Below are 21,933 nucleotides of genomic sequence, written 5' to 3' on the forward strand. Positions count from 1 at the left end.
AACAGGCAAAACCAAACAACTAACCTACAAAAGATGATACGTTACTTCATTTTCCTTTATCCCTTTAAGCTTATTAGAGATTATCCTGTGTTTTCCAGCTAATAATACTGACATGCTTTTAGGTTTAATTGCTTTGCCATTATTAAACGTTTTACACATCACATTTTACGTATTTATTTATTTTTAATTTTTGACAGGAAAAATCAGGGAACCATAGCTGACCCTTTGAACCTTCTTGTCTCGCTTTATTCTCAAGATAATATAATCCTTATTGCATATAGTTGCACTTTAAGTGTTTAAGGGGTTTCCTGTAAAAAAGGGGAAGGGGAGAGAAAAGAACTGTGTGAATGGGAAGACTTAATGTCACACAAAAGGTTCATATTAACAGATTTCCACCTTTATTATTATTATTATTATTATTATTATTATTATTATTTTTACCCTGCCCCCTAAAGGGGAGGCAAGGGGTATTGTTATTGGTTTGGTTTGTTTGGTTGTTTGTTTGTTACACTCTAGCAGCAAAACTATTGGTTGAATTCATACCAAATTGGGTTTATAGATAGCCAGTGACCCAGAACAGTTCTCATTACATTTTGGGAAAAGTAGGTCAAAGTTAAATTTTTTTATGAATTTTTAAAATCTTTTTTTTTTGTCCTATTTACTTTTAATGGGCGAAATTTCAAATGTCTATAAAAACATCAATTTTGTTTCAATTTATTTCAAACTTGGCATGCATATAGAGGTAATTGATATACTGACATCAGCTGGATCAATGCCAAAATAAGCTACAATACGTACGAGGGGCAGGATTTGTTGTGCCTGGCACCACTTGTTTGACTTGCCTTGAGGGAAACCAAGTATTGTTGATATGGATACAGTGTTATTTTTAAGTAACTATCTTTTAGCAGTTCCTGTTTACACTGTTCTCTCTGATTTAAAGAGAACTAACTTGATATAAAAAACTTGAGGATGGAATTTTCTCAACTGAGACATGAGGTTATAAGCTGTGATCTCTTTCAAGCATTTATGAGCTTTTATTATAGATGGATATCAGAGATATTGATATCCCCAGGAAAAACTGTGCGGCACCGGCCTGAATATAAGATGATACTGTTTTGTCAGGAGAACTTGGCCTGGTATTAGGTGTCTCAACTGGAATTACTGACATTCAGAGAAAATGATAGCTCCAAGAGAAAAATTACTCCCATCTACATTTTTTAAGGTTATCTTGACATTCACATCCAAATATATTCATTTATTTCAGTTTTTGTTACTTTGACTACAGTTTCTAACAAAGTCAAAGATGGTTAAAGCAGTGAAAAAAGGTAACATCAGCCAATTAATCTGTCATCTGCTTTTTTACCCTTTCAGTCGACCTTAAGTGTCTGTTAGTCAGGCTTAAAATTGTGTAATTAATCTCCAGGTGATTATGAAGCCTCTGCAGAAAAAGTAAATTGTGGTAGGTCCAGGGAAGCTTTATGAACCACTGTCTGCCAGAGGGATCTTCTCACAGGGTTATATTCAGTTAAACACCTTTGACTGACAAAAAGTCATGGTCAGGTGCTTGAAAACAGGAAAGGACAATAATGGGAAATGTATTCTACTGGGAAATATCTATTCGTACTCTCCAAATGAGTTTTACTCTACATTTAACATTTCCCAAATGATTGATGACCATTAATTATAATAACTTCTGCTCTCAGTGAAAATCTGTTTTTTTCCCCATATTTAATTTACTGATAATGTAGATGTTCATAAAACCTTAGAGTAAATTCATAGGTTATTATATCAATAGACAGAAAACTGAAGTAAAAGTGACTTATATCATTAACTGAACATAAAAACAAGTGTCTACACCACTGTCTTTTGTCAGATTACATAGGTTTTTCTGGTGAGTCACTGAGCCTGTTTACATGATCATAAAAGTCTGATAACTGGAAGTAATCAGATAATTGTGATAATCAGATCTAACACATTTACATGCACTTAATACATGCGATAATAAAAAACAAACAAACCCTGGTTTAGACGCTCCAGCACATTATCAGATTTCTTTAGGAGTATGTATGTACGTAGTGATAATAGACTTAAACTTCCTGTTGTCTTCTGTTCACCTTTGACTTATGTAACTTTTGTTTTCTACAATAATACAATACAATAATTTAATTGTGTTTACACATGCACAGACGTAAAAGAACAATAAATCAGATTAACCTATATACAGGGTGGGGAAGCAAAATTTACAATATTTTGAGGCAGGGATTAAAAGACAGTGTATGACCAATTAGTTTATTGAAAGTCATGAGAATTTATTTGCCACAAGAAAATGTACATAATAGAAAATGTTTTTATTCTATGTGTCCTCCTTCTTTCTCAATAACTGCCTTCACACGCTTCCTGAAACTTGCGCAAGTGTTCCTCAAATATTCGGGTGACAACTTCTCTCATTCTTCTTTAATAGTATCTTCCAGACTTTCTCGTAATAGTTTTGCTCATAGTCATTCTCTTCTTTCCATTATAAACAGTCTTTATGGACACTCCAACTATTTTTGAAATCTCCTTTGGTGTGACGAGTGCATTCAGCAAATCACACACTCTTTGACGTTTGCTTTCCTGATTACTCATATGGGCAAAAGTTTCTGAAAAGGTATGGATAATAGTGTTAGGTATGATTATGACATCAATATATGTTTGGTTTCAAAACAATTGACGTAGTGCCTGCTGAGAAAAAACAACTAAATGTTCATTGTAAATTTTGCTTCCCCACCCTGTACATGCAGGAAGACGTTGGAGTATTGGGGAGAAATCCAGGTGTGTTAATCCGATTTCTCATAATCCGATTACTGCTGTTATCTGATAAAACATATCAGATTCACTACTGATCTCACCTGTCACTGCTTGATTGTCTGGTCTTTGTTTTATCCTCATTACAAGTCGACACTGTGTACTATTTGCTTTGTCTTGGATTACTCTATTTTATTTACTCTGTTTGCCTTCCAACAACTTCATATTTTTATTTTCATGTAGACCAGGTGTTGTGCTGAGCCATTTGTTGTTATAAAAATGTAATAAAATTTAATAAAGATAATTGGGAAAACAAAACATATCACATTATGCCATTTACATTGTCACTTGAATAATCTAGTAACTAAAGAAATCGGATAATGATAGGATATTGAGTACTGGTGTGCATGTAAACAGACTCAGTGTTGCAGAAGATGATGTGTTTCCGTGTTCACTGTTACTCTGATCATCCAATTATGAAATTATTCAAATGCGTTGGTAAGATTAGTGGTTAATAAGTTCCAAAACATTTTACTTCAGTCAATACCTTGGCTCAACGGTGGGTTTTGTTATCTTAGAAAAGAGGAGTTGGGTTCTCATGTTTAAAGTGTGACTTTATGTAAATGGTTTCTTACTGGACAGCTTCCACAGCTGATGTATTCATAAAGACTAAATAGAAGGTTATATAAAATAAAACTAAAATGATTTACAAGCACAGCTCTTATCCTGGTTTTATGCCCTAAAGAAATGGACTGTAGAACGAACAATATGTCAACCAGTCAAGAACTACTTGCTCAAAAAGACACAAACATCAGTCCAAGGGCGTCCAAGAGCCTCGTAGGGTGGGATTTACATTCTGTTTTACTAGAATGACTTGATGTTTCGCTTCTACTGTTGAATAATACTCACTGGATTAGTAGTATTTCAGGGAAACGTTTCCAACAAGGCGAGTGTGATGTATGAATGCATGGCAAAGTGTGATGCATCTTCAAAAAGTCTTTTCTACAGCAGTTGGCAGAGCTTTGTTGAAGTGAATTTCACATATCCAGAATACACAGTAGTAATGCACATCAAGCTCTTCATAATCATCCCTTTTCTTTCCATCCGTCTGCTCCTGCTCCTCTTACAGCCAAAACCGGTGGGATATTCTCCCATATCCAGCCACTCCCACAATCCATTTCTACAAAGGTTCGCTTGCCAGCCGTCTGTCCCTTAAAATCACATTTCAGCAAATAGGCTCAGTCATGACTGATGAGCTCTGTAAAAGCTTCCTCAAGATTCTTTTTCAGCCTGATGAAAACCTTTATAAGTCATTTATATAAATGGATTAAAACATCAGGGGAAACGGTAAATGCTTTCTTGTATTTTGTGGTTTACACAGCCTCAAACAACAGAGAGGAAAGACAGAAGATATTAAATATCTGTAACTTTCAGCACTAGATCAAAGGCAGATGGTAGACATTAATCTACACACGCCTCATTCAGGCATTATGATAAACGGCTCCTGTGAACAAGGCATCATTACTCTCCCCCCTCTCAGGTAATGGATAAATCTGACAGTGTTTGCCTGTGCGCTGACACATGGGATGGTACCTCCAGTGTCTGGCTTTGTCTCGCTGGGTGACATGTGATGTCACTGAAGTGATGTGTGTGAAGCAGGCGTTTGACAAAGCCGTCTCCGTGGCTGACGTCAGGTTATTTGTAACTTATTTGTTTGGCAAGGTTGTCCCACAAAGCGACGAACGAGGTCAGAGCGAAGAAGAGGCCAATCTCAGAGCAGGTGTGTGAGGCGGTGATTGTAAACAAATCCGGAGCCGATACCTGTGCTTCCCTTCAAATGTGTCAGCTGACGAGAGTGATGGCTGGAATAAAGGAGCAAACTGCCGTGGCTCTCTCTCCCCATGAGGTGTGACGCATGGATATCAGACTACAGGTGATTCATTGCTCTTTGCTGTCTGGCCCTGCGGTAACAACTCTGACAAGATGGATGGAGGCATCTCATACACATTCCTCAAAGTACAACACTCATCTCTGCCGTCTCTTACTTTGTGTTCACACGGGTGCAAACAGGCTGACTGGTTGGGTTAGAAAGATTTTTGTTGGAGCAAGACACTCAGATTGTATCTACATCACACTGCATGAAACTTCTATACAACTTCGATTACACATAAGTATGAAGCTGATATATCTGTATTACAAACCACTGCTATCATTACGATGCAACACACAGCTCTAACCGTGGAATCTCATGCACTGTAAATTTTACTCCAAGTAATAAAAATCCATTATTTATTGTGAAATTATTGATCTACAGCATATGGGAGGTAAATGTAGGTTCAGGGTGATATAGAACCTCATCTCATTTGGGTTTCTTTTTTAATAATAACTACCTTCCTGTACATTATGTATAATATTTCATATCAAATAGCCAAAACAGTACATTTTTAATCTAATAAATGCGGCAGACTGCAAGTATGAAATATAAACATGAGACAAATATTATTTTGAATTAAACATATTTCCAGCTTTGATTACATTTTAAACAACGCAAAGAAAAAAATCTAACAGTATTATCATAAGAAGGCCCTATTGCTATCCAGTGGAAATAAATAATAAATTGATATTTAATATGATTGAGTAGATTTACAAAAAAAAAAATTAAATGATTAAATTCAACAACATTACTTGAGGATGAATAACTACTGAAAATCCAGAGCTTTAGTCGATCAAAAATCTTAATATTTGGGTGCAAACATGCAGCAAATGTTAACGTGTGTGTGAACCTACTTTCTTGAGAAATGATTTTGGTATTATTACATTCCATTTTAATACATTTATCGACTCAACACTTCCACAGCATCTAATCTAATTATTTTCCATATTATGAGTTCAAGATGCCCCTTCTAGTCATAGCCATATTTCTTTAAATGTTTTTCCAAGATGGATGTACTTAGTGAATATGTGTGTTTTCAGCGTGATGGATGCCAGATCAGTGTGAATGTAAAACCTTGAGTAAAGGTCACTTTGACAGGCAGATCACCTGAGGTCATACTGTATTCAGAGGCTTCAGATTTCCACAATTCACATCTCCCTGAACCCCAGACATGGCTACTTTCAATGATCATGTATCTGAATTTTTAATCATTTTGTTTTCATGTGATTGAACACCTTGGCAAGTGATTTTAGAGACACCCCAAACATCACAGATGACAAAGTTAAGTGTTACTTAGCTCTTTCACAGTCACTTGTCTAGTGTCAGCATCACTGTAAAGTAGGGCTGCATGATACTGGAAAAAAACTGACATTGCTATTTTTTTTCAACCCTGCGACAAATATTGCAACATGAAATAGCTGTGTGGTGCTGACGTAAATGGTCAGACAAATTAGTTATGTTTCCTCTCATTGTGGCAACAATTGCAAGGCACTATCGACACAGAACACATGTTTCGGAGCCAATTATCAGAACAAATTCACTCTTAACACACCACAGGATAATCTTGAAGGATAATCTTATGAAACATAAAATAATCTGTCTTTTGCTGTCCTTGGTCAGGAAGGGGGAAATTGGGACAAAAAGAGCCTGATTATCATTATGTGTGTACCCTGCTTAACAGATAATACTGATGATGCTATAATACTATATTCCAAAGTTTGCCACTCAAGTGTCATCAAAATATTTTTCACATTTTTGACCAATATATGTCTTAAAATGTATATAGGATTTGTATTGTTTATATGCTTTCATGGAAAATAGTTTGAACTTGACTTTGGCCATGTATACACAAAGCCGAGTATTTATAGAAATCCCTACTTCCATTTTCAATAACAACATTATACGCATTAGATTGTTCTCAGAAAAGTTTATATCTACATGAACCTGCATAAATGAACTGCACAGCGCTGTCATGGGGCTAGGGTTAGGGTTAGGATAGAAAAAGGTCACACACATAATGTTGATGCACTTTTGTCACACACTATGACATTCAGGACCATAAAACTCTGTTTCCCCCCGAACACATGCAAGCATGAAAACAGAGGTTTCCAAAATCCCCACTTTGGCCAGAGGTTTCAGAAATATTATTTTTTTTAGTGAATTCATTCATGTGAATGAAAAGCAAAAACGCATGAGAAACTAAAAAAAGTACTCAGAGAGTGCAGACCTCCGCCAGGGCAGATCAGTCCCCCCGTGCCCATCACCACCAAAATTTAATAATTTGTTCCTTGTGCCAGTATCAACATTCCCTGAAAATTTCATCCAAATCCATCCATAACTTCTTGAGTTATCTTGCTAACAGACAGACGAACAAACAAAAAATCCATCCCCCTCGATCACCACCAAAATTTAATCATTTGTTCCTTGTGCCAATATCAACATTTCCTGAAAATTTCATGAAAATCTGTCCATAACTTTTTGAGTTATCTTGCTAACAGACAAAGGACAGACAAACCCAGATGAAAACATAACCTCCTCCATTACACTTGGCGGAGGTAAATATACATTTTTCAGATACCTGTGTACATGATATTTGTGTTTCCATCTTCCTATAAATGCCTGGAAGTGGTGGTGACATCACAGAAACACAGTTGAAACATCACCATTTTATCTCATGTACAGATTACAACAAATGTCCATTCTTACCACTTTGCAGGTGATTGGCTTGCCGTTCATATCAGTAGAAGGCGGGGCCAAATGTTCCCAGTCCCGCCCTTTGTTGTAGGTGATGACGGTGGTCACTTTGCCATCAGTTTTCTGATTGGCCAGGAAGACACCTTTGATTCCACGAACCTGGACAAGGAGGGACATTAAAAATATGTACTCAACACTGCCAAAACATTCATCCATCAGCTTTTAAATACACATCTGTTTATCACTTTCTGAACACGGAGCACTGTGGACACCAGCAACTGTTTATACATGGTTTTAGAATCCATTTTCATTCTGTTACTGCTACATAACTTCTGTTAAGATATCAGAGCTCTTAGTGCACATTAGGCTTCTGCAAGATAAGTATCACATTTAATATGCCTGGAATAGCTTAAAAAAAAAAAAATCAAGAACCAATACGTATGCACATGTAACTTATTCCAGCTGCTGAGATTGAGAGGATGCTTTTTTGTAACCAAAACAACCACCACATCCTGATGCTCAGCTGGAGACCTCAAGTCCACATAAGGCGCATTTCCACCACAGGAACTTCAGGGTAGTTTTCGGGGTCGGGGCTGTAGGTGTGTGTCTACACTGCAGGAATCACCCCAAACGAATCAAATTACAGGAACCTTAACAGATTCTAACCGAGTCCCTGCTCCAGGGTAGGTACTCAACATGACCCTGAAAACTTCTGGGTGGAGCTTAAAGGCTTACTCAATGCTGATTGGCTAGACCCAGAGCCGGATAGAAAACTAGCAGCATTTTTAAAGCCCTGCAGAAGACAAATAGGAAATAGTAGGATTTGGGAGAATTAATGGATTTTACAATCGAAAGAATAATGTATTATCATATCATATCAGTGGACCAACGCAGATGTGTAGGAACCGCTCACCTTTTATGGCCAAATTGGTCATGTGACAATCACAACTGATTAAGTTGGTGGGGGGTCTGACTCCACTGCAGTGAAAACATAGGAGGGCCGAGTGAGAGGAGGTTCCTGTAAATACCCCCCCACACACACACCACCACCACCATCATCACTCGTACTTGCATCTTTTTGTTTTTTTTAACAGTACAAGCATTTAATCACCGTACTTTTCAGCACCTTGCGAGTGCTGTTCTGCCAGAAAAAAACTATGTAGACACCTGTAGGGTCCCAGAATACCCCATCAGTTTGTTTGTGTGATCGGATCACATTGTGTCTGTTGTGTCTTGGTAGTTGTTTCCACTTGCATTCAGAGCTGTCTGCTTAGGATCTGATCTACCAAGAGTAGCACGCTGGCTCAGTGGGTAGCACTGTCGGCTCACAAGAGGATACTGGACTCAAACCCAACTGTAACAAATACTTTCTGTGTGGAGTTTGGATATTCTCCTTTTGTCATGTGGATTTACACCTGGTCTGACAGTTTTACCCTCCATCTATAATTTGCATGTTTGGTTAGTGATGTCAGTGGTTTCTAGGTTATTTCACTGGTTTAGATCTGGAATTGGTCCTCAATGCCCCTTATGGGATACCCTCTAGGATGAGTTTTTATTCACACACACACATATGCATGCATGCACGCATGCAAGCAGGCACGCACGCATGTATGCACACACACACACACGCATGCACGCACGCACGCACGCACACACACACGCACACACACACACACGGTGTAACAGAAGTTGACTTTTCAGTTGCATGGCAATATCTTTTCATAGTTTGCTAACATTAGCCAAAATAAGCTTCTGGTCAAACCAGATGCACTAAGGCCCCTTTCACAGAAGAACAGTTGGATACGGAGGTTTAAGACTGGAGCCACAAACCCCAATGCATTTAATGCAGTCAAGATGTTTTTTATTACCCATGTGTCTGAAGTTTTACTTGCATTGTAAGAGTTACATCAGTTGGCTGGATTTAAAACAGTACTGTTTACCATAGGCCTAAAAAATCTGGGGGTGAATGTGGTGAAGTTATGTCCATGAGGAATCATATGAACAGACCAAGCATAAAACTGCTTTAACTGAGCTGTAACTTTGGCTCAAACTTGAGCTAAATGTAGAACCTGCCCTTTAACTGAAGGCAGCGGTTGAAACCTGATTACCCACAGTGCAATGTGTTTCAGGGCAATGCATGTTAGTTGGAGGCGGAAAGGAAACCACTGACACAGAAACTGTAGGGCTGTAAAAGTTTAATTCACTGAAATCAATACAGACTCCATGGTTTTTGTGGCTGTGAGGCTGGGAGCTACAGGCTCTGAAGCTGATACATTAAACAGCAAGATGATGAAGACAGCGCAGACAGACATTTAAACAGAGCCAGACAACATGTCAGACATGTCTCCGTCTGCAGACTCTCCCAGCTCCCCTTCCTATCTATTATGTAGCACTGATGTTTATAGAGTAAAACAAGGTAATTGGTTAAATCAAAGTACATAAGCCTGCTTGTATTCATTTCTCTCTGGACTTCTGGGTTTTCTCTTTTGTGCCTGACTTTTTTCAGCGCTTCATTTTTGTGTCTAGTGCCTGAAGTCTTTATCCGTCTTCTGTATGTTGTCTGCCTCTTTATCTCCATCTTCAACTTGTGATGAGAGTGCCGCCCCGAGCGACGGATGAGAACGGAGAAGGAAATGAGTTTTGCACTGAGGGCCTTTGCATCCACCGCCCTCTGTTTTTCCTTCAACACTTCCTCTCTTCTTCTTCATCCCCTCTTCACCCATTTATCTTGAGACGTTGCCAAAATACTCCAACGATACAGAGATGAATAATAGCTCATCTGCTAGAACATGCAAAATGAAATGTACTCAAGGCCAACACAGCCAATGCCACACTTCAGTTTCCTAAAAGAATGTTTTTGTAACCAATGTGAGGATTATTTCAAAGAAATAATTTAAAGAAATGGCTGAATTGCATTTATGTGAAGGAAAGTTACTTGTATGTCTGCAATTTGTAACATTTTAAAAAGTTTTTTGTTTGGATGGTATGAATAAGGCTTAAAAAGTTGCTCAAACTTTATCAATACACATTTTATTTTGAAGTACTTTGGCTTAACAATAAGAATTTAAAGCTGCAGTCAAGCAGAAATTAGGAAAACAATAACTAAAAAATGCACTTTCTCCTCCTGAAGCTCCCTCCTCTGGGGCTGGCCAAGTGCTATCGGATGGATAGCTTTACTATATTTTTGTTTGCCTTTTCACAACTATTTATGGTCGAAAGATGAATAATACCTCATTTCACAGGAAATAATGAGCACTTTTAGATGTATAATTGAAAAAAAAAAAAATTTTAACCTAATTTTCTGGCTTAAAAATAGTAAACACCCCTCAGTAACGGATGGACAGAAAATGTCTTTGACCACTTCATAAAACCTGCCTTAAAGTGCGGTTCCTATTTTCATAAAACTGTGAAAGCTTTACTGTTGGTCCTCTAGGGTGTCTATTTTGCAAAACAGTAAACAGTTTGTATTTTTTCAATATATAAGGGCATACAATAGCAAGAGTTTTGTTAAGTGTTTGAGTAATACATGGATAGGGGAGAATAATTACAAGTGTTAATGGTTTATTCAGCATATTTATTAGTATACACATTGCATATATAATATCTACAAAGTCAAATACCTTAAACTAATTTAATACATTTCAACATATATTTATCTCAGTTCATTATATGTGTAACCACTGTAAAAAGAGTAGCAAAAGGTTTTTAAATTCATATGTATAATATATGTCCAATAGAAGAGGATCAAAGTTATGCTTTGAATTGCACTGATAAACTAGAAGCACTCGGAGAGCGCAGACCTCCGCCAAGGCTGATCAGTGGCCCCCCCCGTGGGCCCCCCCCACCCCCGATCACCACCAAAATTTAATCATTTCTTCCTTATCCAATTTCCAACAAACCCTGAAAATTTCATCCAAATCTGTCCATAACTTTTTGAGTTATGTTGCACACTAACGATCAGTGGCCCCCCCCCCGTGGGCCCCCCCACCCCCGATCACCACCAAAATTTAATCATTTCTTCCTCATCCCATTTCCAACAAACCCTACAAACCCTGAAAATTTTATCCAAATCTGTCCATAACTTTTTGAGTTATGTTGCACACTAACGATCAGTGGGCCCCCCCATGGGCCCCCCCACCCCCGATCACCACCAAAATTTAATCATTTCTTCTTTATCCCATTTCCAACAAACCCTGAAAATTTCATCCAAATCTGTCCATAACTTTTTGAGTTATGTTGCACACTAACGGACAGACAGACAAACAAACAAACAAACAAACAAACAAACAAACCCTGGCAAAAACATAACCTCCTTGGCGGAGGTAACAAAGAATGCAAACATACATTTATGCTGAATATAGTGCCATTTAAGTATTTTAAAAACATTTTTCTGAAAAATAAAACTTGTGCTGGACACTAGAGGTGATGTACTTTCAAAATATAAAAGTCTTCATGAGGTGATTTTTAATGTATGTTTTGATCTGGATGTTAACCTTCCTTTGGCCAGCCCCCTCTGCATCTTAAACATAGCCTGTACATAAAGATGAACTAAAAAATAAAGTCAAAATATCAGGTGGAACAGTTTCCATCTTGTCTCTACAGTAGAGATATGAATGATAGACTCATCTGTCATTCACCTGTTTTCATCACCCTCATTTTTTTCTTCGTATTTCCTTGTTTTTTCTTTGTATTTCAATATATTAAATCAGTAAGTAAGTAAGTAAGTAAGTAAATTTTATTTATAGAGCACTTTTCACAGACAGAGTCACAAAGTGCTTTATCAATTCAAATCAGAATCAAATTAAGTTTACAGAGACCCAACAGAATCCTTCAGGAGCAAACACTTGTGATTGGTGACAGTGGCGAGGAAAAACTTCCCTTTAACGGGCAGAAACCTCGAGCAGACCCAGACTCCTGAAGGATGGCTGTCTGCCTTGACCAGTTGGGGTTAAAGAGAGAGAGTAAAGGAGGAGAAAAGAGAGAGCAATAGAGATATAGAGACACTGGGGGGGACGACGACACATGGAGTACTTTATGATGAATACATAGAGTGTAATCAGTCATGTTGGCTTTTTGGCCAAGTATGTCAAAAGCAAAATCACAATAATCAAGGAGGAGTCCACCGTCTATAGATTACAGATAATTTCTGATGAACATGAAAATAATTAATTATATTCATTCATTCATTCATTTTCTGAACCTGCTTTATCCACACTAGGGTCACGGGGGTTGCTGGAACCTATCCCAGCTACTTGTGGGTGAAGGCGGGGTACACCCTGGACATGTCGCCAGTTCATCGCAGGACTGATAATTAATTATAACTTGTGTAAAATGGTATTTATTGCCTTGGAAACCATTCCAATATCTGACAGTCTTTCCACATAGCCTTATATGCACTTCTCAGCAGACTATTAGGGTGTACCCTCAAGGGATCTGATATCTGGAAGGGGTTCTCACAAGAATCACTGCTCAGCTGCTGTACATGGTGCAGGCTGAAGTTGTTAAAGCATCTGATTAGGATGCCTGACGCTTCCCTATGAAAACCCAACTATGAGAAGACTGACTCAGAACACACTGGAAGGGATCATACGCTGCATGCAGTAAGTCACCAAGACCTCAATTTTCCTTGTGTTTTTTGCCACCATGTGAGATGGATAAATAGAGGGACACATGGTGAAGCGAGGAGATGAAACCCATGATGACGCATACTGCAGGATATCTTTTTAGATGTGTTTGGATGTGGTTCCATTATATTTAAAATGCAGTAAGTCAGGAAATAACTTGCTGGAATTTCTTCAAATGACAAAAACTTTTGCTCAGATTCAAGAACCAGGACCAGGGAACGAGGATTAAAGGTCAAGGTCACTTTGATACCATGTCTGTCCATCCTTATGACTGCTACTTCCCAGGAAAATCTCAGGGAATTTCTTGAAAGTCTGCCCACTTGTACTCAAGAATGAACCAATCAAGAAAATACACAATACAGGCCTAGTAAGTTTTAGAAATTTAAGAAGTGATTGAAATGACATGGTTTCTACTTCCTTAAGGTGTAACTTAAATGTTATTTTTAGTAAAATCTACTAAAAAGTGTATAACACTGGTTGTTTTAATGTAAGTTAGTGTAACATTCAAGTATCTTAAAACTGAAGTTAATCCCAAAGGGGTCATATGTAGGATTGATATTTCAAACTCTCAAGTGACAGACCAGAACACTCTTAGGACTATCAAAACCAACACTGAATCAGCACTATGTGTCCACAAACTGTGAATAAAGTATAAAAGTCATTGTTTGCACACATCTGTATTATGGTATAATCAAGTTTTCTTCCTCAAAATAAAACTCAGCTGGTTATTTTCACAGTTGGTCTTCACGTGCTGCATCAGCTGATAGTTTACATTATAGCTCTGTTAGCTTAACTATGTTTTTAGACAAAAAAAAACAAAACAAAACAAAACAAGACAAAAACAAACAGTTAACCCACAAATCACCTTAGTATGGTTTGGTACAGTTTGTGTTGTCAGGAGCTGCAATTAAAATCTGTCTGGAACTGAACAAATAAGGTCAGAACTGTCACAGTTTAGTCTGAACCGTGGGTCAACAAATGGCAACTTAAAGATAATAACATCACATACTAACTTTATACCTTCATAAGCCTCATGAAGTCACACATGTAGAAGAAACTCTGTGATTTCATAATCAAACTCCATTCTTTTCATTTAGAGCTGTGTCCAGTGGTGAAAACAATGTTTCTAGCTTTTATCACTTTGTCTCTTTCTTTGATTTTGTAAGTTGCTTCTCAGTGGTTCTCATCTAGTTTTGTCACTTTCTAAGGCCCTGTGGTGTGTGGAATGACTCACTACTCCCTCTAGTGGTCACAGAAATCTGATGGGCCATGGGTATAAATATATATCCTCTAATATCTCTACAATCCAATGCATTTATTCATTTGACATAACTTCACAGCTCTTTCTAAACTTCTTAGATTATATTGTTAGGTCATTTTTGACCTTAAATAATTATCTCAACCATCTACACCTTCTTACCTCCAGGATGTCAATGATGACATTTTCTTCAGGTTGTTTGGTGCTGCGAACATTTTCCAGAACGATGGAGTAGTAGACGCCCTGAGGATCTGACTGGTACAAGTTATACGTATCTGACTGGTACCATTCTTGGAGGGCGAGGAAAACCTGGTTCTCATCTGTGCTCACGATCTGAACATCCTGGAGAGGAATATGGATAAAGGAAGGGGAAAGAAAAAAGGGAAAGTCAATTGTTTTTCAGTTCATAGTGTAGAAAACAATAGCGATGGGTCATTGAATATTACTGAAAAATAACTGAAGGGGAAAATGGTCAATAAATGACACTGAACAACTGACGCATAGAAGACAATGACAGTGCAGAATCGGTTGAACAGGTTGACAGATGATGAAACAGAAAATGCTGGAAATAAAACAGGAAAAAAGCAGGAGAGAACAGATAAAGCAGTAAATTCAACACAACCTGATCCATAAAAAGTCTGAAAGTTTGACAGTAACCATCTTAATGTAAGCCCGAGAGCATATTCTGATAAACACAGAACTCCAGAGTCAGAGAAACAAACTGCAGGAGATAACGGAATGCTTTCCCTATCCAAAAACTGTTTTTGGCAGCTTAGAAAACTTGTTAGGTGTTCTTGTCAAAGCTTGTAAGCGTTTCATGCAAATGATTTCATCACTCACCAAAGTGTGGAGCGATGGCATAAAGCACGACTCAGCATTTTCACTGTTAGTGATTACATCAACATAACAATTGAAGATAAAGCCATCAGAGTGAGGGGGAAAAGTGGCCCCTAAGGTGTGTCTCCAATCACTGGAAAACAACTGGAGCTCAATTAGACGTAGATTTACGGTTGTGGCTCAGAGTAATAACAGCATTAAAGCTGTACACTGGAAATTCACAAATGAACTCTCTCTGAATTATTTCTATGTGTTGATGGGATTAGTGGTTCAAAATTAAGCATTTTAGATCTGTAGATGCCCTTAGTCGCCGGTGGCTGTTAACCATGATGATGATGAACACCCAGCTCTTGATATTTCCACCAGTGGAAGGAAATGTGCATAAATTTGCATTTCCTTTTGCTGATTTTCAGAAAATTCGGTTAAAATTTGCTACACGTTTTGCCTGATCTCAGCATCCTGTCTATATTCAGTGAAACTACTCTTCTTGATTAACCACATCTCCCACTCCCTCATCTGTTTTTTTTCCCTCTATCCTCTTTGATCCTTTAAATTCATTAAAGCAATTTCTCAATCGCTTTGAAAACATTATGCATAATCTCAAAACAGCTGTTACAGGGAGAAACTGCTCCTATCCTTGCTGATCTGTGTGGAAATTGACTAGGATTGTCTGTAATAAAATTTGCCTTTAGAGCATTTGATAAATTAATTGCTTAACCAAGTGCTGCCAACAGACAAGTCCTTTCTAATAACATACAACTACATTTTTAAGGGTGAAATATGGTGAAATTGTATAGGTAAAAAATACTTCTGTTAACATATTAGAATAGAATAGAATAGAATAGAATAGATCTTTATTGTCACTGTTACAGGACCAATGACAATTCATTTAGCAGCTCTGTTTTGTTTAGCAGCAAAAAAATCTTAGTGCCAAAAGACTGTATAAAAATATCACACAAAATACTGAAAAATGCAAGAAATGTACAAAAGCTACAAGATAAAATCTTAAATATACTACTGAAATACTACTAAAATAAACAAAAGCGTACTCGATACTACTGGTAAGAAACATGTACGATAAATGAGGATACATGCAGCATACGATATATACAAGATAAGATTAAAAACAAGGTGCATGGGTTATGAGTATTGCACTGGGGATTACCATGCGACACTGAACACATCTTATTATTTTATTGACTTTTCTTTGCATGCATCTTCTCTTTTATCTATTAATTCTTTTTATTCCACCTCTTCTGTTCATCACTGATAAACTTGCGATGCCTTCACTGACCTCAATCTCAACCTGAGGTAATTATTTTTAATTTCCAGGACTTAATGTTACAGTGTCACACAAACTGAGCAGAATTCTAATAAGTAGCTGTGTTAAACCATAAGGAATCATTTGACATCTAAACAGGACGTGGATGTATTTTTTTAATACTAGAACCAACCTGGCAACCTGAATGTTTAAATGCAACTAACAAAATTTGTCAAACTACTGCTGTGAGGAACCTTGAAAGGGAGCATTTGTACTGAGTTTTTCACTGTAGTCGAAGAATCAAACAGAAAGAAATGTTCTGTGGTGCTCTATTTAACACTGAACTAAAAAGACAAGAAAAGAAAAAAAACATCGAATACTTATATATAAAAATGTATTCTGCAAGAGGAGACCGTGTTTTTTGTTTTACTTTTGAAAGATCTAAGTGTGCAGATGGGAATTGGAATATGTTGTATAAGCTGTCATTTCATTATGCAGTTTAAATAAATAACATTTTAGATTATTTATTTTTGCAGGTATATCATGACAAAATATAGGGTTTAATGAATCGACCTACTGATCATCTGGTCTGTATTTTTTATTTATTTTTATTTCAGTCTTTTGGTTTTGGTTTTTACAGCTTAATTTTTTACTTAGTTTGACAAGAGCACAAGTGGCTTTATTTTTATTATGACAAAAACTAGCATAAAATCTGTTCTACAATGACAGTGAAAAGGAATCAGCTTTACCCATACATCTCTTTGTTGCCATCTAGTGTGTTACTGCAACAGAAAACATGCGCTGTATATATTTTGTGATTGGTTCCTGTTTGGGATGTGAGAGTCTATATCTGTTGAGCTGACCTTGTATTTGCTGAACACTCTGATTGAAGTCTCTGTGCTGAGACGTAAGACAAATAAATAAGGATAATGGGATTTGACTAGAAATGTTAGATGTGCTACTCGTAGCTTTAGAGTTAGTTTTTCAGAACAAAGCTTAAGGTCACAGAAGCTGAAATAGGAAAAAAAAGAACAAAAAACAAGACAGTGCATGGAATCTAATATGATTTATGAGGCATTGTTTATTAAAGGCTCAAATAGTTCAAAGTCTCCTTTTTAATATGCCGTCTTTGTTGCATTGTGGGGCATTGTTCATTGTAGTTTTATATGGTTTTTATGTTTTTGAAAGCTGTCACAGTTGACTTTTGTTTCTGTTTTCTTTTTTCATCCCCAGTTTTAGTCTTTTATTAACTACAATGATCTGTAATCTGGTGATTTTAGATTAGATTAGATTAGATCAGATTAGATTAGATTAGATTAGATTAGATTAGATTAGATTAGATTAGATTAGATTAGATCAGATCAGATTAGATTAGATAAAATCAGATTAGATTAGTTCAGTTAAAATAGAACTTTATAATAGAACTGCACTGGAAATTAAGGTTCCAGAGGGCGCAAAACACCAAATGTATACATATAAGAAATATTACAAGACAAAAAGAAAAGAACATAGCAACAATAGCTGCAAAAATAGTAGTGAAAAACAGGTAATTACACTGTTATTTCTATCTATAGCTGTGCCTCTAGAACAGAGGACTCGAACATGCGAAAAAATCCAGCCCACCTAAGGGTCCAGTCTGGCCCCTGGGATGAATTTATGAAATGCAAAAATTACACTGAAGATATTAATCACTTTAATTCAGGTTCCACATACAGACTAATTTAATCTCAAGTGGGTCTGATTAGTAAAACACTACCATAATAACCTATAAATGCTCACAACTCTTTCGTAAATGTAAACATTTTCATGTCATTTTGCTGTATTTACACTAAAACAAACCATCATTTCACGAAAAAAAAAACGCAAACGACCTGAACAAATATGAACATTTTGAAATGCCTAAAGTGCAAGTTAACCGATATTCTGCCTGTTATTAAATGTTTTGTGTATTTGTTGATCCACTGTGATCTGTGAGTTGTAATTTACATGTGTAAATGATAAACTGAAACATAATATTGTTAAAATTGCACTTTTGCAAATTTCCGGTTGTTCATGTTATTCACATTGTTTTAAAGAATAGTTGGTAGATGTAAACATTTTCATTGCATGATTTTACTTCCTTCATTCCAAAACATAGAGGAAGGTTTGGAGTTGACATTATTTATATATTATTATGTTATTATTTCACTGGTCTGACCCACTTCAGATCAAATTTGGCTTAATGTGGGCTCTGAACTAAAATGAGTTTGAAACCCCTGCTCTAGAGTAACAATCAACTCTGTGTAAAACTTAAATTTACGCATCATACCTGTGTTTGCGTTGTCTTAAAATAGCCGAACTTATTTAACATCACCCTTTCCAACACCACTTAGTGCCCTGTGGAAGAAAAACCTTCCGTGTGTCTGTCAGGACCTTAGGCCTCACTCACCCCACAGACAAGGGGCAACTGCTGGGAGTGAAATATCAGTTTCACAGTCGCCGAAGCTGCACCATCCCTCAATATTAACCTGCACTCTGCTATTTCAAACTTCCCTTGACCCGAACTCAGCATGGTGGTAATAACAGTGGTAAGGCAACACACACAGAAACAGTAAGTTGGTGAAGGCTAAAACGTAATTTACACATGAATAGACACCGTCTGCATCCAGAGACACTTCATGCACATCTCCCAAATGGATGCTCTATATAGGGTGAAAACAAACCACAAGAATGTGTGAAAATAAGTGTTGTGATAAGTCAGCTATAAAGTTTACACATAAGCCACACTGTGGTCTGAAAGGCAGAGAGGATAAAGCTCACACATGTCACAGAAACATAACAGGAGCTGCTGTACCAGACGCATGGTGAAGGTGAATGGATGGAAGGGAAAAGGTGAAACTCCATCACTCTGTGTCTAATGTTACAGCGTAATTTCTGTGTTTTCTGGATTAGATTAAGAAGTAGAATACAGGAATTGTACTTGCATAGAACTGTTTTTATTTTATTGAATCTGTTTTTACTGTGCTCTTACTCTTTTATTGTTGCTGTGCTGAACCAGGAAAAGTTTGTGTGTATGGGTGTGAGGGATTAAGCTTTTGACTGGGTTGGGGGTAGACCTCAGGCAGTGTCCAAACATTGGAAAATTCAAAACAATGTACAAAGAAATGGTCATATCACAATATATTGCTCAAGGAAGGGCGTGATTGTTACTTGGATTGTCAGGTTGTTCTATTGTATTATGTGTGGGAGCATGTATGTATTTGCATAGATGTGCAGATGTGGGTCGGTGTACAGATGAATGCATAATTTGGTATGTATGTATACGTGTATGTAGCTGTATGTGTATAAGAATGTAGGTATGTAGAGGTGTATATATATCTGGGCTGTCAAAATTAACGCATTAGCATGGATTAATCCATCATCATGATTAATGTGATTAAAAATTTTGATGCAATTAACCCATCTACAGCGCAGAATGACTGAATGTCTCTGGTAACACATCTGGGGCAGTTTGTCCAAGTAGAGTTAGCGTCATACATGAACAAATTAGGCTGTTGATCTGGTAGTGACAGACAAAAAACCCCAAGATGGAACAGTTGTTTTGTTTCAAGTTGTTTTGTTGAAACTGTTGAAGGTGTTTAATAAACATGTTAAATGCATATATATTCCCTTCTTTCTTGAGTCTGTTTGCTCACGCAAAATGAAAAGCGATTAATATATAGTATATTAAAAATGAATGATATTTAATCATGATTAATGGAAGTTAATCTACAGCAACCCTGTAGTTAATTGGATTAAAAATTTCAATTGTTTGACAGCACTAACATACATGTATATAGATAATCACAATCTTATATTGTATATCATGTCTCTGAGTCTGAGGACTAGGTAGGACTAGATAAGCAGTGTCTTCTTCTTCTTCTTCCTACTCCCTTTCAGGCACAACAGTTTCAGTTTTTTTTCCCCCGTTTTGTATTACGTTTGTGTCTGAAATAAACTAAACTATATTTACAACTGCATCTGGTTTTCAGTTAAATTAACAGTTTTTGGTTAAGATTGGTTGTGGGTATGTCTACATAATGTTAACTGTAAGTTTGGTTACAGGAATATATGCAATTTTTTTTCTTGCCTTTTTCTGTAAGAAAAATATATACATGAAATAATAATGATTCAAGGACGAACAGAGACGCTTCCAGGAAAACCAAGTTGAACTCAACTCCTAGCTGCAATCTGCTGCAACTAAACAAACTGAAAATGCAGGTCATACAGAGGTCACGGACGTGTGGCCTTGTAGCCTCCTCGTGAATATCAAGCATCGTCTTATATCGTCTTATATACGTCTTGTATTTAATATGCTCAAATCTACATTTTCTCAGAACAGACAAACCCTAGTGACCCCCCTGCCCCGGGAACACAGAGTTATGGCCAAAGAGGTTCATCCATTAACAGAGCGCCTTTACAGCATGGCATCTCTCACACACCTCATAAATACTGAATGAACATGATGCATGATTCAACATTACACTATCCAGAAGAAATGTATGTTTTATCCTGAGCAGTAGTGTAATGCTACGAATGTAAATACTGGTTTGTTGATATAAAAACTGACCATCCATAACTATACCATTCAATTGTTTTTCTTGATATAAATTTAACATCTTTTCAAACTACACTTAAAATATTCTTCATTTCACATTTAGTAACGGACAGAATATTGATAAAATTGCACTTAGTTTTCAGATTGTTCACATTTTATTGTTAAAGGTCATTATGCTATTGTTTTACATTGGACTGTATGTTTTACCTGAACTAAAACCAGTTGGATCCCCTTGACTGTTAATATCTTCAGTGGAATTGTTGCACTTCACAAAATCATCCCTGGGGCCGGATTGGAAACTTTGGAGGGCCGGTTTTGGCCCACAGGCCACATATTTGACACCTGTGCTTTAGACGATGCTCCTTGGACTTTGTGAAACTAGAAAATGAGCCATTCTGGTCCTAATCTGGACCAGAGCTAAACACAAATCTAAAACCCACCTAAGGCTACAAAGTCTCCCTGAATTTTCCAGGTCCACATTTACATCTGCGATCCCAATTAGGAACACTTATTGTTTACTTGGACAGGCCTCATCAGTTTTACATTTGGACCAGACTGCTCAGACCCGTCTAGCGTCCCGCCCATGTCAGAGTGCGTCGTTCATTTCAGCAAATAAACAGACATCTGATGGCAGATTTCCCCCGGCAGTCAGCTGTGACATAATAGCCTCTTCAGCAGTGCTTACCCTCTCTCAGAAGCATCTGAGCTAATTTCCTTTCACACTCTTCCAGATCCCATTAATCATATTAAAATCCACATCATGCCCCGTGGACATTATTCACAGTGGATTCTGTTAAGTGGTTCCTGATACAGTTGACACACATTTTACTTTTCAGAAATACTTCACCGGCTCCAGATTTCATTCTTTGAAAAGACATGCATCTATAGATAAGATTGTCCTGTTCTTTCTATTGTAAGCAGTTATAAAAATTACCTTCTAGCTTTTGAGAAGATAATGTGTGTCAG

At 37.1% G+C, this 21,933-nt stretch overlaps 1 protein-coding gene across 7 annotated transcripts in view; it reads right to left on the reverse strand.

The window, feature by feature from the left end:
* Window positions 1-21,933, reverse strand: part of sorcs2 (sortilin-related VPS10 domain containing receptor 2) — a 593,249-nt gene that overhangs the window by 48,366 nt on the left and 522,950 nt on the right. For all 7 annotated transcript variants that reach the window (XM_030162130.1, XM_030162128.1, XM_030162129.1 and 4 more), the window contains exons 9-10: window positions 14,456-14,635; window positions 7,424-7,570 (exon numbers count right to left, since the gene is read on the reverse strand). In XM_030162130.1, coding sequence (XP_030017990.1) covers window positions 7,424-7,570; window positions 14,456-14,635 — 327 coding nt within the window. The remainder of the gene's footprint in view (window positions 1-7,423; window positions 7,571-14,455; window positions 14,636-21,933) is intronic.

Source organism: Sphaeramia orbicularis, chromosome 18 (assembly GCF_902148855.1).
Source record: "Sphaeramia orbicularis chromosome 18, fSphaOr1.1, whole genome shotgun sequence".
Taxonomy (NCBI): Eukaryota; Metazoa; Chordata; class Actinopteri; order Kurtiformes; family Apogonidae; genus Sphaeramia; species Sphaeramia orbicularis.